The sequence below is a fragment of the Lissotriton helveticus genome, chromosome 11 (assembly GCF_964261635.1).
Source record: "Lissotriton helveticus chromosome 11, aLisHel1.1, whole genome shotgun sequence".
NCBI lineage: Eukaryota > Metazoa > Chordata > Amphibia > Caudata > Salamandridae > Lissotriton > Lissotriton helveticus.
The window spans coordinates 22,253,311-22,268,041 of NC_136072.1; the positions used below are offsets into that span (position 1 = coordinate 22,253,311).

General features: G+C 52.2%; 1 protein-coding gene across 5 annotated transcripts in view; it reads right to left on the bottom strand.

Moving 5' to 3' along the window:
* Positions 1-14,731, bottom strand: part of TP63 (tumor protein p63) — a 405,808-nt gene that overhangs the window by 38,851 nt on the left and 352,226 nt on the right. For all 5 annotated transcript variants that reach the window (XM_078667023.1, XM_078667024.1, XM_078667025.1 and 2 more), the window contains 4 exons: positions 7,038-7,224; positions 5,431-5,546; positions 4,443-4,552; positions 2,319-2,443 (listed from right to left, as the gene is read on the bottom strand). In XM_078667023.1, coding sequence (XP_078523149.1) covers positions 2,319-2,443; positions 4,443-4,552; positions 5,431-5,546; positions 7,038-7,224 — 538 coding nt within the window. The remainder of the gene's footprint in view (positions 1-2,318; positions 2,444-4,442; positions 4,553-5,430; positions 5,547-7,037; positions 7,225-14,731) is intronic.

Genomic DNA, 14,731 nt, shown 5'->3' on the forward strand with positions numbered 1-14,731 from the left:
TCTGCCAACTGAGGATCTGGTACCTGCACCTAGCATGTTAGGAGCGAATGCACTAGTTGCGTCTGGCGCACAGGAGAAGGTAGCTGCGCTTGGCATGTCAAGTAAGGATACAGTCGCTGCACCTGGCAATCTGAGAGGAGGCGGTAACTGCCCCTGGCAAGCTGATAAGAGGGCACGGTAGCTGCACCTAGCACGACCAAAGAGGACGCTGTAGCTGCACCTGGCATGACGAGAGAGTAGGCAGCAACTGGCCCTGGCAAGCTGATAGAGGAAGTGGTAGTTGAGCCTGGCACACAGAGCCCCAATGTGGTACCTGCGCCTGGCACGGAGAGAGAGAATGTGGAAGCTGCGCCTGGAACGGAGAGAGACAATGTGGAAGCTGCGCCTGGCACGGAGAGAGACAATGTGGTAGCTGCGCCTGGCACGGAGAGAGACAATGTGGAAGCTGCGCCTGGCACGGAGAGAGACAATGTGGAAGCTGTGCCTGGCACGGAGAGAGACAATGTGGAAGCTGCGCCTGGCACAGAGAGAGACAATGTGGAAGCTGCGCCTGGCACGGAGAGAGACAATGTGGTAGCTGCGCCTGGCACGGAGAGAGACAATGTGGAAGCTGCGCCTGGCACGGAGAGAGACAATGTGGTAGATGCGCCTGGCACGGAGAGAGAGACAATGTGGTAGATGCGCCTGGCACGGAGAGAGACAATGTGGAAGCTGTGCCTGGCACGGAGAGAGAGACAATGTGGTAGATGCGCCTGGCACGGAGAGAGACAATGTGGAAGCTGCGCCTGGCACGGAGAGAGAAAATGTGGAAGCTGCGCCTGGCACGGAGAGAGACAATGTGGAAGCTGCGCCTGGCACGGAGAGAGACAAAGTGGAAGCTGCGCCTGGCACGGAGAGAGACAATGTGGTAGATGCGCCTGGCACGGAGAGAGACAATGTGGTAGCTGCGCCTGGCATGGAGAGAGACAATGTGGAAGCTGTGCCTGGCACGGAGAGAGAGACAATGTGGTAGATGCGCCTGGCACGGAGAGAGACAATGTGGTAGCTGCGCCTGGCACGGAGAGAGACAATGTGGTAGCTGCGCCTGGCACGGAGAGAGACAATGTGGTAGATGCGCCTGGCACGGAGAGAGACAATGTGGTAGCTGCGCCTGGCACGGAGAGAGACAATGTGGTAGATGCACCTGGCACGGGGAGAGACAATGTGGAAGCTGTGCCTGGCACTCAGCGATCCAATGTGGAAGCTGCGCCTGGCACGGAGAGAGACAATGTGGTACCTGCGCCTGGCACGGAGAGAGACAATGTGGAAGCTGCGCCTGGCACGGAGAGAGACAATGTGGAAGCTGCGCCTGGCACGGAGAGAGACAATGTGGTAGATGCACCTGGCACGGAGAGAGACAATGTGGTAGATGCGCCTGGCACGGGGAGAGACAATGTGGAAGCTGTGCCTGGCACGGAGAGAGAAAATGTGGAAGCTGCGCCTGGCACGGAGAGAGACAATGTGGAAGCTGCGCCTGGCACGGAGAGAGACAATGTGGAAGCTGTGCCTGGCACGGAGAGAGACAATGTGGAAGCTGCGCCTGGCACGGAGAGAGACAATGTGGTAGATGCACCTGGCACGGAGAGAGACAATGTGGTAGCTGCGCCTGGCACGGAGAGAGACAATGTGGAAGCTGTGCCTGGCACGGAGAGAGAGACAATGTGGTAGATGCACCTGGCACGGAGAGAGACAATGTGGTAGCTGCGCCTGGCACGGAGAGAGACAATGTGGTAGCTGCGCCTGGCACGGAGAGAAACAATGTGGTAGCTGCGCCTGGCACGGAGAGAGAGAATGTGGAAGCTGCGCCTGGCACGGGGAGAGACAATGTGGAAGCTGTGCCTGGCACTCAGCGATCCAATGTGGAAGCTGCGCCTGGCACGGAGAGAGACAATGTGGTAACTGCGCCTGGCACGGAGAGAGACAATGTGGAAGCTGTGCCTGGCACGGAGAGAGAGAATGTGGAAGCTGTGCCTGGCACAGAGAGAGACAATGTGGAAGCTGCGCCTGGCACAGAGAGAGAATGTGGAAGCTGCGCCTGGCACGGGGAGAGACAATGTGGAAGCTGCGCCTGGCACGGAGAGAGACAATGTGGTAACTGCGCCTGGCACGGAGAGAGACAATGTGGAAGCTGCGCCTGGCACGGAGAGAGACAATGTGGAAGCTGCACCTGGCACGGAGAGAGACAATGTGGAAGCTGCGCCTGGCACGGAGAGAGACAATGTGGTAGCTGCGCCTGGCACCCCCAGAGAGGTCGTGCTTTTGCTCGCCTGTGCTCGTACCGTCACCGTTCTTTGGGTTGTCCGTCACTTGCTGCTTTCGGATACTGTCCTCGTCTGCTTTCCGATCGCGGCCTGGACAGGCGCATATGCGGGCTTCAAAGCACCGGCGCCCCAAAACCTGACCGCTGCAGGTGGGAAGGGAAGAGAAGAAAGCAAAACTGGTGAGCCACAAAACATGCAATTTAATGTAAAATACCCACTAAAGTAGTAGTTGATAAAATGTGCTGATACATTTACTAACACGTTTGAACCTTGACAAACACTTTGTACCTCTGTGAGTTACAACTGCAGGACAAAGTCTGCTGTGACTGACATGCTCACTCTTGAGCCTGGGCCTCGAGGCTGCTCCCACTACTGAGCCATTGTGTGTGTGTGTGTGTGTGTCTGACACTGTCCATTACTGGAAAGAAGGCCTGCACCTTCTTTTTCAATACCAATAAGTCACCCCTTAGGGAAGCCTTAAATGCTAACAGGGTAGGGTGCAAGGTATTTAAAAGCAGGACATGTACATTTATTTTTTTTACATGTTCGGACAGTAAAAAAGCCTCCAGAGTTGTTTTTTACTGTGGTTGTGCTAGCCTCTGACAGACTAACACTGGCTTACCCAAATACATTTATTGAATAAGGGCTAAATTCAGTTTGGGAGGAGGAAATAAAAAAAAATCAAAACCACCTCGTAATAGTAATTTGAAATCCAATGTAATGGTAAAGTCGGATTTTGATTTGCTATTTTGGAAATGGCACTTTTACAAAGTTGCCATTTCCATGCCCCAACCTAAAACTGGATTATCGCCAGTGTACAGGAGTTACCTGAGCCCTGCCGGCTCCCTGGAGTGAGATGTGTATTGATCCCAGACAGTGGGAAAGGGTCAAGGAGTGGGGAGCTGTGGGTCTTCCCATCAGGATGGCAGGAACGAGCTACACCCCTGTCCTGATCACACTTCAAAGGGGCCAGCTCGGACACAGAACCCAACAACAGGCATGTTACTAGCCTTTGCTTCACTAGCCAGTCTGGAGCCAAACCCAGAGGACAGGGGAGGGGGGGACTGACCAGAACCAGTTTAGGACTAAGGGGGTAAGACAAAGGATTGTTCTATACCCACAGGCTGACACTGGGCAAAACACTGGCATCCCCTGAACCTACTAGACCAGTGGAAGAACAGAAGAGGACTGACCCCGCTGTCTGACGCGAGATGAGGCTTGAAGACTGGACTTGCCCTCTTTCTCATTCCCAAGACAAAGTCATGGAGACCAAGGGTCATAAGGCTGGCCTTCTGCTTGGGCTACAAGGCCACACCAAGCTCAAAGAGGCCCTTTTCCTGCATCTGCCCAGCTGATCAGGACTGGACCAGTGCTTTAAATGGACCAGTACTGTCCGGTACACAGTACCAGCACTTCTTTATTTTGAGAAGGAGAGTACCGGCACATCTCAATAGTGACATAATACGTTTAATTGGAGAGTACCAGCACTTCTATTTTTCCATTTCAAGCACTGGGCTGCTGTGGTCGCCACCGTGTGCCTACAAGTGCCTACCTGGAAGACTTCAGAAGCATACTCCTGTGGAGGATTGGGACTTATAGGACTGGAGTCAGAAGGTAAAATCAGGACAAACCTATTTGGTGTATCGGATTGTTTTCCCTAGCGGTCAGAGTCAACCTGGATGTAGGTCCTATCCTAATACAACCATGAACTATTATTGGCACTTTATGCTTCTTGGAGCTATTTTTAAACATTTTAAAATTAATAACTTCAATTCCTCCTATTGCACTTTTGCCAATTTGTTGTAATTTTACTAAATTATATTCTATTTTACAAATTAGGTTTGGGATTTTTACTGTTTTGATTACCATGGTATTGTTTAGTACTGCATACATACTTTACACATTGCCTCTAAGTGTGACAGCTTTGAGCTACACCTACAAGGGAGTTAAGCACAGGTCTATTTACTGACTTTTATGGTTCACCCGTACAGGGATGGGATTTGTGGCGGGTTCACCCACCTCAACTAATACCCCAATCTCTTACACCGAGATAGTTCTGCTGGTAACCAGTGAGGCAAACAGCCACATCCTTAGCCTGAAACGACTTACAGAAATCACCAGAGCTTCCCTTCAGACACTTACTCTCGTGTCTCCAGCGTGACGATGATGAGGATTGGCCGACGGTTCATGCCACCCACACAGCTGCTGTTGCACATAAAATTATACAATATCGTTGTAAACTCTGTGCCCACCTGCACACAGGGAAGATAGAAAGATGGTTTCCTCAGCAGACTCATGATGGAATACTGTTCATTTTGATTTTGTTTAAGGGGGTTCATAGAGAAACAACCAGACATGGTAAGGCATATTTCAAGCATGCATGTTAAAAACATATCTACATGTGTGCACATGTACTACAGGTGCAATCCAGTGTGAATTGTGCTCTAGTGAGTGCCATGTGCACAAAGTGTACACTGTCGAAGGGGCTGCTACAGGGTCAGATCTCTCTTCACTGACTGATATGGGTGAAGCTAGGGGTGTCGTACAATTAATGCAGCAAAATTCGTCATCATCCCCAAGTGGCTCATATGAGCCACTGATTATTAAGTGACAAACATGTGCTTCTTTAATAAGCAAGAATGGAGTGAACTCTCAGAAGCTCAGGGCTTCGAGTCTTCGGGTGCCGACAGCCCCAACATGAAGCAGGCCTGAAACCCGAAGAGGGGCATATATACATCTAAAGGGGCGCCTTAGATGTATGAGCACTTTTCTCATCTTGCATTACGACCTTCCATCTAAACTACCTTTTAAAAAATGGTTAAAGAGCTAACTGCACCAGAATTACAATATATCAAACATACAAAATAATGTTTCCCATTCTTATTAGCACATTGGAATATTGGGAGCTCCATTTAAGACAATGGAGTGACTCTGGGGTAATGACGACTGGTACAAGTCTTCTGGTCAAATGTTCCAATGTTTGTCTCTGTTTCTCCCTTTTTAATTTAGAACATTCTACCCTCGGTGGTGGCACGCCGGAATAGTCCTCCTGCCTCTGGCTATATCGTCATTACAGGTCCATGCCTGCGGCTCGGGCCCATTACTCCGGTTTGGGGTGCACAATGTGTACCTGTGGGGGTTCATAGGGCACCAGGACGCTCTGCCTTCCGGTGATGGGGTCCTCCACGTACTGCGCATGGCTGTTGCCTTCCACGCGAATGAGGTGGCTCGGCGGAGCAATCTGTCCTGGAGGAGGAGAGAGAATCCAACCCTAAGTAAACAGTGAGGAACCCATGGCCCACCCGCGACAATCCCAGCAGACAGGTTATCGAACGATGCAAACAGTGGTGGTCACCCTAGGAACCACAGCTAAAACCCACAATTGCCATAAAACAGAGTGCGCCCTACGTTCTGACGTCCAAGGCGGGATACTCCAGGGAGGTCCGACAAGGAATGGTCCTTTGCAGACCAACAACCACTGACGTAAAGAAACCTTCGGGCCTCCTGCAAGGCACTCCGTGTGGCCCCTACACATACATCACTGGTGAAAACGTGGCTTTTGAAGGTTAACTTATTACCTTTCACTTAAACAGAACCTTTGCTGTGAATTTTAGGACTAAAGTGTGAAGGTTTTCAGGGACACCTATACACTGCTCCTAGCATGAAGAAACAGGAGCTGGCAGTCTCAAAGAGGACAAGTCGCTACTTACTTTTTTCAGTTAAGAGCATGCTCAGATTTTGGAGTTTACGCTTATAATGATTAAAATTAAACTTAAAATACCATGATGCATGCAGCTATATAGTGATGACTTAGAGTCACATAACTTTTTAACTGCTAAAACAAAAAACAGATTTTTGGTTTCCTTTTTAGGTCGAGCCTGGGAAGCAACTGTGCTGCTCTGTGGCATGCTGTATTGGAGTATGGAATAGAAGCCCCGCCCACTCTCCGCCCATATTTGCCATTGGTTTGTGTCATTGCCCTTCGTAAATACTGACTTGTGATTCGTTATTAGGCTTGTGAGTCCCTCTTTAGTAACGCCTTGTCTTCATTTGTAACCTCCCATAAGGACTGGCCCTTTTACTTCAGTTGTTACACTGTACGTCTTTTTTAGTCTGTAAGCACCATTTTCTTTAATGAGTGTCTCTTACTGCAGGCACGACGTGCTTTCCTGCAACATTCAGCGGGCCATGCGGACTTTCACTTTCTGATCAGCCCGGGACAATGGCGGCCGCTTCTTTGAATAGGTTTCTCATTTACAAGAGTTTGAGCTATTGGCACTGTAAAGGAAAATGACTTATTTATGTGTTAATTAGCAAAACAGGTCAATAAAAGGCATGGTCATTGACAATGCCAATAGTTTAAACTCTTGCAAACGCGAGATTTATTGCATTGTAAATGCAGCAGACACCGCTGGATGCAGCCTGACTGCACCTCTCTGCCCTGAGCTCTGCCCTGCTCCACTGAGTGGACTCCAGCAGACACCTCTACCCCGGCCAGGTTGGCAGGCGTAGATTCCGTGCCCAAGCCGCTCTGCTGCAGGCATGGCACTTGACAGGCCTGCTTGCTGCAACGTCTACTTATGTTTACAAAAAAATCTTTTCATTTAGCAGCCGGCAGGAAGCCTCCTCTAGAATTTGATGGCAGGACTGTTAGGTCCTGCCAAGGAGCCCCTAGAGTGAAGAGCATATGTCACACTGCCCACAATCAGACTGCAAGCGACCCAAGCATGCCCATACCTTCGTTGAACTCTCGGCTGAGCTCATGGTTGGGGCATCGCTTCACCACCTCGGTGACATGTTCGGCCTTCTTGTAGACTGGCATGGCGCGGATCACAGCCCCCTGCGGAGGGGGCGTCATCACTTTGATCTGGATGGGACACGTCTTGGCAATCTGGCAGTACAACTTCTTCAGTTCCGTTGAATACTAGGCAGATGAAGGAAAAAGAACAGTAAGTTACACAACTGTTTTCGAACCTTGAGTTTGTGCAAGTCTTGGTTGTGTGGTAAGAATGGTGCAGGTAAGTAGTGGCTCTGGTTCACTCACATCTTGGCGCTACAGTCAGTTTTGCGAGTGAAGGTCTGAGGACTATTCTGGTGCTCGCCCACTGAACCTGGCATTCTCACAATACCAGCAGATGCACAGCCCTTTCTGCGAGAGTTCACAAGTGTCACCAGAACCGAAGGCACAGACCATCGTGAAATACTGAAGCACTGCCTTTAAAAGGCAAAGACCTGTGGCTCAAACCTTCTCAGGAAGTGCGGACAGACCATGGAAATCTGAATCTAGGCACCACCACTTCATAAGAGTTTTTTTTTTTAAAGGGTTGGGCGGAACTCAAGAGTTTTATTCCGCAGAATTTTGCAGTTACATAAAAACTCTGAGATTTCGCGAAGTTCCAAAAGCGGGCAGAATGTGGAACGCTGCAATGCTTGCTGATTTTGGTGCTGGAAAATGCTTCCGCGATGTAAAATCAGCAGCATGCTGAGCGCGCTGCTTATTTCTGTCGCTCGAGTAGACTTTACACTCGAGTAGCAGCTTTCTCAATGTGGATGGTCGCGACCTGGCGCGGCTGCCCATGTTAAGAAATCTTGCCAGGAGGCGTTCTAGCACCTGAAAATCGCGCTAGGGAAAGCAAAATCTCGCTTGCGCTCACAAATTTAACATTGGAAAGCAAAGTGCAAGAAAAAACACTGCCACGCAGCGGTGTGCGGAGTTTTGCCAGAGTGCCAAGTCCCAAGCAGAAGGCAGAGTGGGCAAAACTCTGAACTCCACTGGCAGAGCAGAGTTTTTCGCCCACCCCTAGTATCTTTTAATCAGAGCTGAAAATCCTCCAATGTCAAAAATACTTTAAATACCAACGGCACCAAGACCGCTCTACTCGCCGGCACATAAAACATCTGCACCCTCCTCGACCAAGGACACACCATGGCCCTGATCCTACTCGTCCTCTCTGCAGCGTTCGATAATAGTCTCCCACAGCACACTCACCACCAGACTCCACGACGCCGGCATACAGGGAACTGCCCTCGACTGGTTCCGATCCTTCCTCACCGGCAGAATCCAAAGAATCAGACTGCCACCCTTCCTCTCCGAACACACGGAAATCAACTGTGGAGTACCCCAAGGATCATCACTCAGCCCCATGCTCTTCAACATCTACATGGCCCCCCTCGCCGCAATTGTCAGACACCACGGACTCAGCATAGTACCCTACGCTGACAACATCCAGCTCATCCTCTCCCTCACCAAGGACCCCGTCACCACCAGACTCCACTTCCAGGAAGGAATGAAGGACGTAGCATCCTGGATGAGCAGCAGCTGCCTGAAGCTCAACTCGGAAAAGACAGAGGTCCTCTTCCTCGGACCCTCCCCCTCCGCATGGGACAACACCTGGTGGCCCACTGCCCTCTGCAGCCTTCGCACCCCCACGGACCACACCCAAAACCTCTGCATCGTACTCGACCCCGCCCTCTCCATGACCCGACAGGTCAACGCTGTTGCCTCCAGCTGTTTCAACAGCCTCTGCATCCTCCGAAAGAGTTTCAAATGGAGCCCCCTCCCCGAATCAAGGAAAACAGTCACCCAGGCACTCTTAACCAGCAGACTGGACTATGGAAACGCCCTCTATGCGGGGATCAACAAGTCGCTGCTCCACAAACTCCAGACCATACAAAACACATCATCCGGACTCGTCCTCGGCATCCCCCAGCACGAACACATCACCCAACACCTGTGTATCCTCCACTGGCTCCCCGATGACAAGAGAGTTACTTTCAAGATACTCACCCACGCTACAAATGCCTCTACAACACCCGATCCCAATACCTCAACAAGAGAATATCCTTCCACCTACCCAAGAGCAACCTCTGATCCGCCGACCTCGCCCTCACCGAAACCCCACAAATCCACAAAGCCAGAACAGGCGGAAGAGCCTTCTCCTGCATCGCGGCCAAGACCCGGAACGAGCTCCCGATCAGCATCAGACGCACCCCCTCTCTGAACACATTCAGGAAGACACTTGACTGAACGGAGCTGCTTACCCCAGACACCCGGGGCGACAGCACCCCAGGCACCCGGGGCGACAGCACCCCAGGCAGACACCAGGGGCGACAGCACCCCAGACAGACACCAGGGGCGACAGCACCCCAGACAGACACCAGGGGCGACAGCACCCCAGACAGACACCAGGGGCGACAGCACCCCAGACAGACACCAGGGGCGACAGCACCCCAGACAGACACCAGGGGCGACAGCACCCCAGACAGACACCAGGGGCGACAGCACCCCAGACAGACACCAGGGGCGACAGCACCCCAGACAGACACCAGGGGCGACAGCACCCCAGACAGACACCAGGGGCGACAGCACCCCAGACAGACACCAGGGGCGACAGCAGCCCAGACAGACACCAGGGGCGACAGCACCCCAGACAGACACCAGGGGCGACAGCACCCCAGACACCAGGGGCGACAGCACCCCAGACACCAGGGGCGACAGCACCCCAGACACCAGGGGCGACAGCACCCCAGACACCAGGGGCGACAGCACCCCAGACACCAGGGGCGACAGCACCCCAGACACCAGGGGCGACAGCACCCCAGACACCAGGGGCGACAGCACCCCAGACACCAGGGGCGACAGCACCCCAGACACCAGGGGCGACAGCACCCCAGACAGAAGTACTGTGGCCTTATGTCCAAACCAAAGATAATGGACAGCACTATGATGAAATGTGGACTCTGCTAGGAAGAGAAAGTCAGCCCATGCTTTGGGTCCGAAAAGGAAGGCTTGGTGAATGCAGGAACAGAAGCCCACGTACAAACCTGTGCGAAAGGTTGGCCACTGCGGCTGCTGAAACGAGCAAACCCTGGCACAGCCAGTGGTGGCAGCAGCCTAGCACTAAGAGGATTAGCATGAGAAATCTGGGCACAGATGGGGGTTCCACCCCTGCGCGCTGCTTAGAGGGGCAGGCATGTAAGCCACCTTCACAATGCGCCTTAGAAAAGCACATTGTGCGCTCACAAACACTCTGAACAAACGTGACACCGCTGGGAGGATTGAGCAGAGAAGCTGGCCAGCTGCGGTGCAGTGTGGAGCTTGAAACTCTGCTGAAGTGCCCTGTGAATGGAGCATTGTGCAAGGAGAATGTGTGCCTGCAGGGCAGGGATTAAACACAAAGGCTGGCAGTGGCCCGCGGCAGTAGGAAATGTCGCCAAATATAATACCGGAGTGTGCACAAGCAGCCCGCGAGTTAACCAGAGAAACACTGCTCAAACAAGGGAACCTGTCTTCCGCTGCCCTCGCTTTCGAAGGCCGTCAGGACCCGAGCCAGACAGGGTCCAGGATGGGCTCACACTTGGCATATAAAAGGGGGTCACCATGCATGTGGGCACTCAGTGCTCCTATTAGGATTTGTAGGTACAACTGAACCCTTCACCTAATGGTTGCCCATCAAGGACTTCTGTATAGGGTCCGCCTGGTCAGACACTGAACGCCACTGACCGTCCTGACCACCAAGCTCTGTTGCAGGGTTTCCGGTGGGTAACCAGGAAACCTCGACTAGAGATCTGCAGTAATCCAGCCTGGAGGGAATGCAGCAGCAACTCAGGAGGCGTGGGTCAATTTAGGATGGAAAGATTGGAATTTTGTAAGCAAATGGAGTGAATAATAACATGCATGTTCCACAACATATACCTGCTCCATGAATCCTCTTAATCGATAGGTACCCCCAAAGATTTAAGACGGGGGGTTGTGCACAAGGTGATGCATGGGCCCCATGCAGGCTGAGCAGAGGGCAGAATCCGAGCAACTAGGGGTGTTATTGTGAAGTGGCAGCCACACCCTTGGCAACATGGCTGCCACAACGCCCCACAGTGGAGACCCCGACGGTCAGCGGTATAGCATCCACTTAGAATAACTCTAGAGCCAATGATGGAATCAGTTCAGACATCGGCCTGATGCAGATGTTTCACAGCACTTCACATAGGTCAGCTATAGTGCAGCACTGCAGCACCAGCTTGGAACACCAATGGACGACCACTCTGCCAATGCACACCTCACCCAACTGCAACTTTGTGGTCTGACCTTCATGTCACCGCTGGCATTGAAAGCGGGCATGCACCGGGTGATATCTTGGGCCTCTAAGGCTTCCTGACTGGTTGCGGGCGGTGTTGGAACCACTGACCTCCATGTCACGGCTGGTATTGAAAGCGGGCATGCACCAGGTGATATCTTGGGCCTCTAAGGCTTCCTGACTGGTTGCGGGCGGTGTTGGAACCACTGACCTCCATGTCACGGCTGGCATTGAAAGCGGGCATGCACCAGGTGATATCTTGGGCCTCTAAGGCTTCCTGACTGGTTGCGGGCGGTGTTGGAACCACTGACCTCCATGTCACGGCTGGCATTAAAAGCGGGCATGCACCAGGTGATATCTTGGGCCTCTAAGGCTTCCTGACTGGTTGCGGGCGGTGTTGGAACCACTGACCTCCATGTCACCGCTGGCATTAAAAGCGGGCATGCACCAGGTGATATCTTGGGCCTCTAAGGCTTCCTGACTGGTTGCGGGCGGTGTTGGAACCACTGACCTCCATGTCACGGCTGGCATTGAAAGCGGGCATGCACCAGGTGATATCTTGGGCCTCTAAGGCTTCCGGACTGGTTGCGGGCGGTGTTGGAACCACTGACCTCCATGTCACGGCTGGCATTGAAAGCGGGCATGCACCAGGTGATATCTTGGGCCTCTAAGGCTTCCTGACTGGTTGCGGGCGGTGTTGGAACCACTGACCTCCATGTCACCGCTGGCATTGAAAGCGGGCATGCACCAGGTGATATCTTGGGCCTCTAAGGCTTCCTGACTGGTTGCGGGCGGTGTTGGAACCACCACATACAGGAGCGGCTTGGTTACTTAGGGGCGAGCAGGACCACACAATAGCCTGTTACCTGAACACACTCGAACTCTAGGGCTGGGCACCGCTTTCCATTCCAACATCCTGGCCTTCTTTGGGTTCATTCCTAATGCCATGTTTGAATAGGCCGTCTCCAGGCGGGGGATTTCAGAGAACAACAGTAAATTCAAGTCTTCTGCTAATAACATGTTTTAAGAAGCGGGAGAGAGCAGAGAAAACATTCCAGGGAGGCGAGCCCTACCCTCAGCACCTGTCTGAGTTGACATACTGTATTACACGCTCTTGGCACCGGGGCAGGTTACGGAGTATCACAATGTGCACGCATGCCAGCCACCCGCCGACACCTGCCGGCCCCCTCCATGGAGGGGTGAGTCAACACAAGGGCTGGTCTCCTTTCATTGAGGCCTCCACATCCCAGAACACTGAGGGCTTTAATTCCTAAAACCACAGAGGGAAGGGACCTGTTTGCACAACTGAAAGGCCTGGCCCGGCTTAATGTGGATGGCGACAGGCTGCACGTTCCTGTCACGAAGAGGGGTCGATGGCTTCCGAAATGACCAAGCCCAGGACCATGTATCGCCCCTTCCGCAAGGCCTGGGTTTTTGCCAACAGCACTTAGCATTGCAGGTCTATCAGTATACGGTTAAATCTCAGCATAAAAAGCACAATTTGATATAAAGCAAGCAAAAGGTTAAAGGGGGTCACAAGTGACAGGGAGACACTGGGCAAATGTGCTTTCATCTGTGCCTCTGGTCACAGCACAAACAGCCCAACGCCAATATGGCCACTGCAGGGTATGCTAGAAGCCCACCTTGTCTCAACACCCTTCTCAATCAGGAACAAGGGGCTTGGCTGCTCTGGTGCCCTGAGACTAGGGCAGCCAAGGCAGGCGGGTCGGGCTGTGCTGGAGTGAACACTGTCAGAACTGGAGGTTGAGGAGTTGAAACAAACCACTGCTGGATTTGAAAGTGTACATATAATGCTGTGCCTCTGACAACATCTGAAAAAGACTTTGCATTAGGACTGATTGAGAGTAGAGCATTATGGCAAGACTGCCCACATCTCTTCTCAAAGATCACAACCTGTCCCTCGTTGAAAGTCCTATCTTCTAACCAGGCGATACCCGAGCTCGCCTACTAACCTCTCCAACCACTTGTATGAGCACACACCCTCAACTAAAGATCACACCGAACTCCTACTAACTTAAATCACCCCAAAGACACTTGAGTAAATGCAGAGGTTGGTCTCCTTGATAGCACAACCCTAATCCCAAATAACCAACCATGAATTAACCACTAACCATGGGTTACAGAGCAGCGCGCTGCCCGGCAGAAAGTGCTTCAAAGCCTCATCAGGGTTAGTAAGTGCTAAATAGATGCACTTACAACACAATGCTGCACATCATTTCAAGATTCTCGGAATCGTAAAAGCAGAAATAGTTCAGCATTTAAAATATGGAAAATGTCAGTGAAAGTACTATTAAACAAGAGGTAGCACTAGCGTTAACAAAATCAAACTGTAGAAGAAGGAACAAATGATTTCAGAACCTCTGTGCTTAGACACGTGCGGCTTGTTTCAAGAGCTAGAAGGCTTTCAACTCAATCACTGAGTGTGAGTGAACATCAAGGTTAGTTGATCAGGCATGCGCATTAACCGGTTAGGCGCTGATGACGAGCTCAGCTCGTCATCAGTTGCGCCGCTCGCACGCTGATGACGAGCTGAGCTCGTCATGTAACGCAGCTTTTTTTAAAAAAAAAAGCCGCAGCACGCATGCGGTTAAACCACAGAGAAAGGAGCAACGCCATTCTTCCTCCAATTTCTTGCTCGGATATTCGGGACCTCATCTCCATTGATCAGAAAATGCAGTCAGTGGGAAATGGAAGGGTAGTCCATGTAGGAAGGGGTACGCCATGAAGGAAGGGGTACGCCATGAAGGATGGGGTAGGCCATGAAGGAAGGGGTACTCCATGAAGGAAGGGGTAGGCCATGAAGGAAGGGGTAGGCCATGAAGGAAGGGGTATGCCATGAAGGAAGGGGTAGGCCATGAAGGAAGGGGTAGGCCATGAAGGAAGGGGTACGCCATGAAGGAAGGGGTAGGCCATGAAGGATGGGGTACGCCATGAAGGAAGGGGTACGCCATGAAGGAAGGGGTACGCCATGAAGGAAGGGGTACGCCATGAAGGAAGGGGTAGGCCATGAAGGAAGGGGTAGGCCATGAAGGAAGGGGTAGGCCATGAAGGAAGGGGTACGCCATGAAGGAAGGGGTACGCCATGAAGGAAGGGGTACGCCATGAAGGAAGGGGTACGCCATGAAGGAAGGGGTACGCCATGAAGGAAGGGGTACGCCATGAAGGAAGGGGTACGCCATGAAGGAAGGGGTAGGCCATGAAGGAAGGGGTAGGCCATGAAGGAAGGGGTAGGCCATGAAGGAAGGGGTAGGCCATGAAGGAAGGGGTACTCCATGAAGGAAGGGGTACTCCATGAAGGAAGGGGTACTCCATGAAGGAAGGGGTACTCCATGAAGG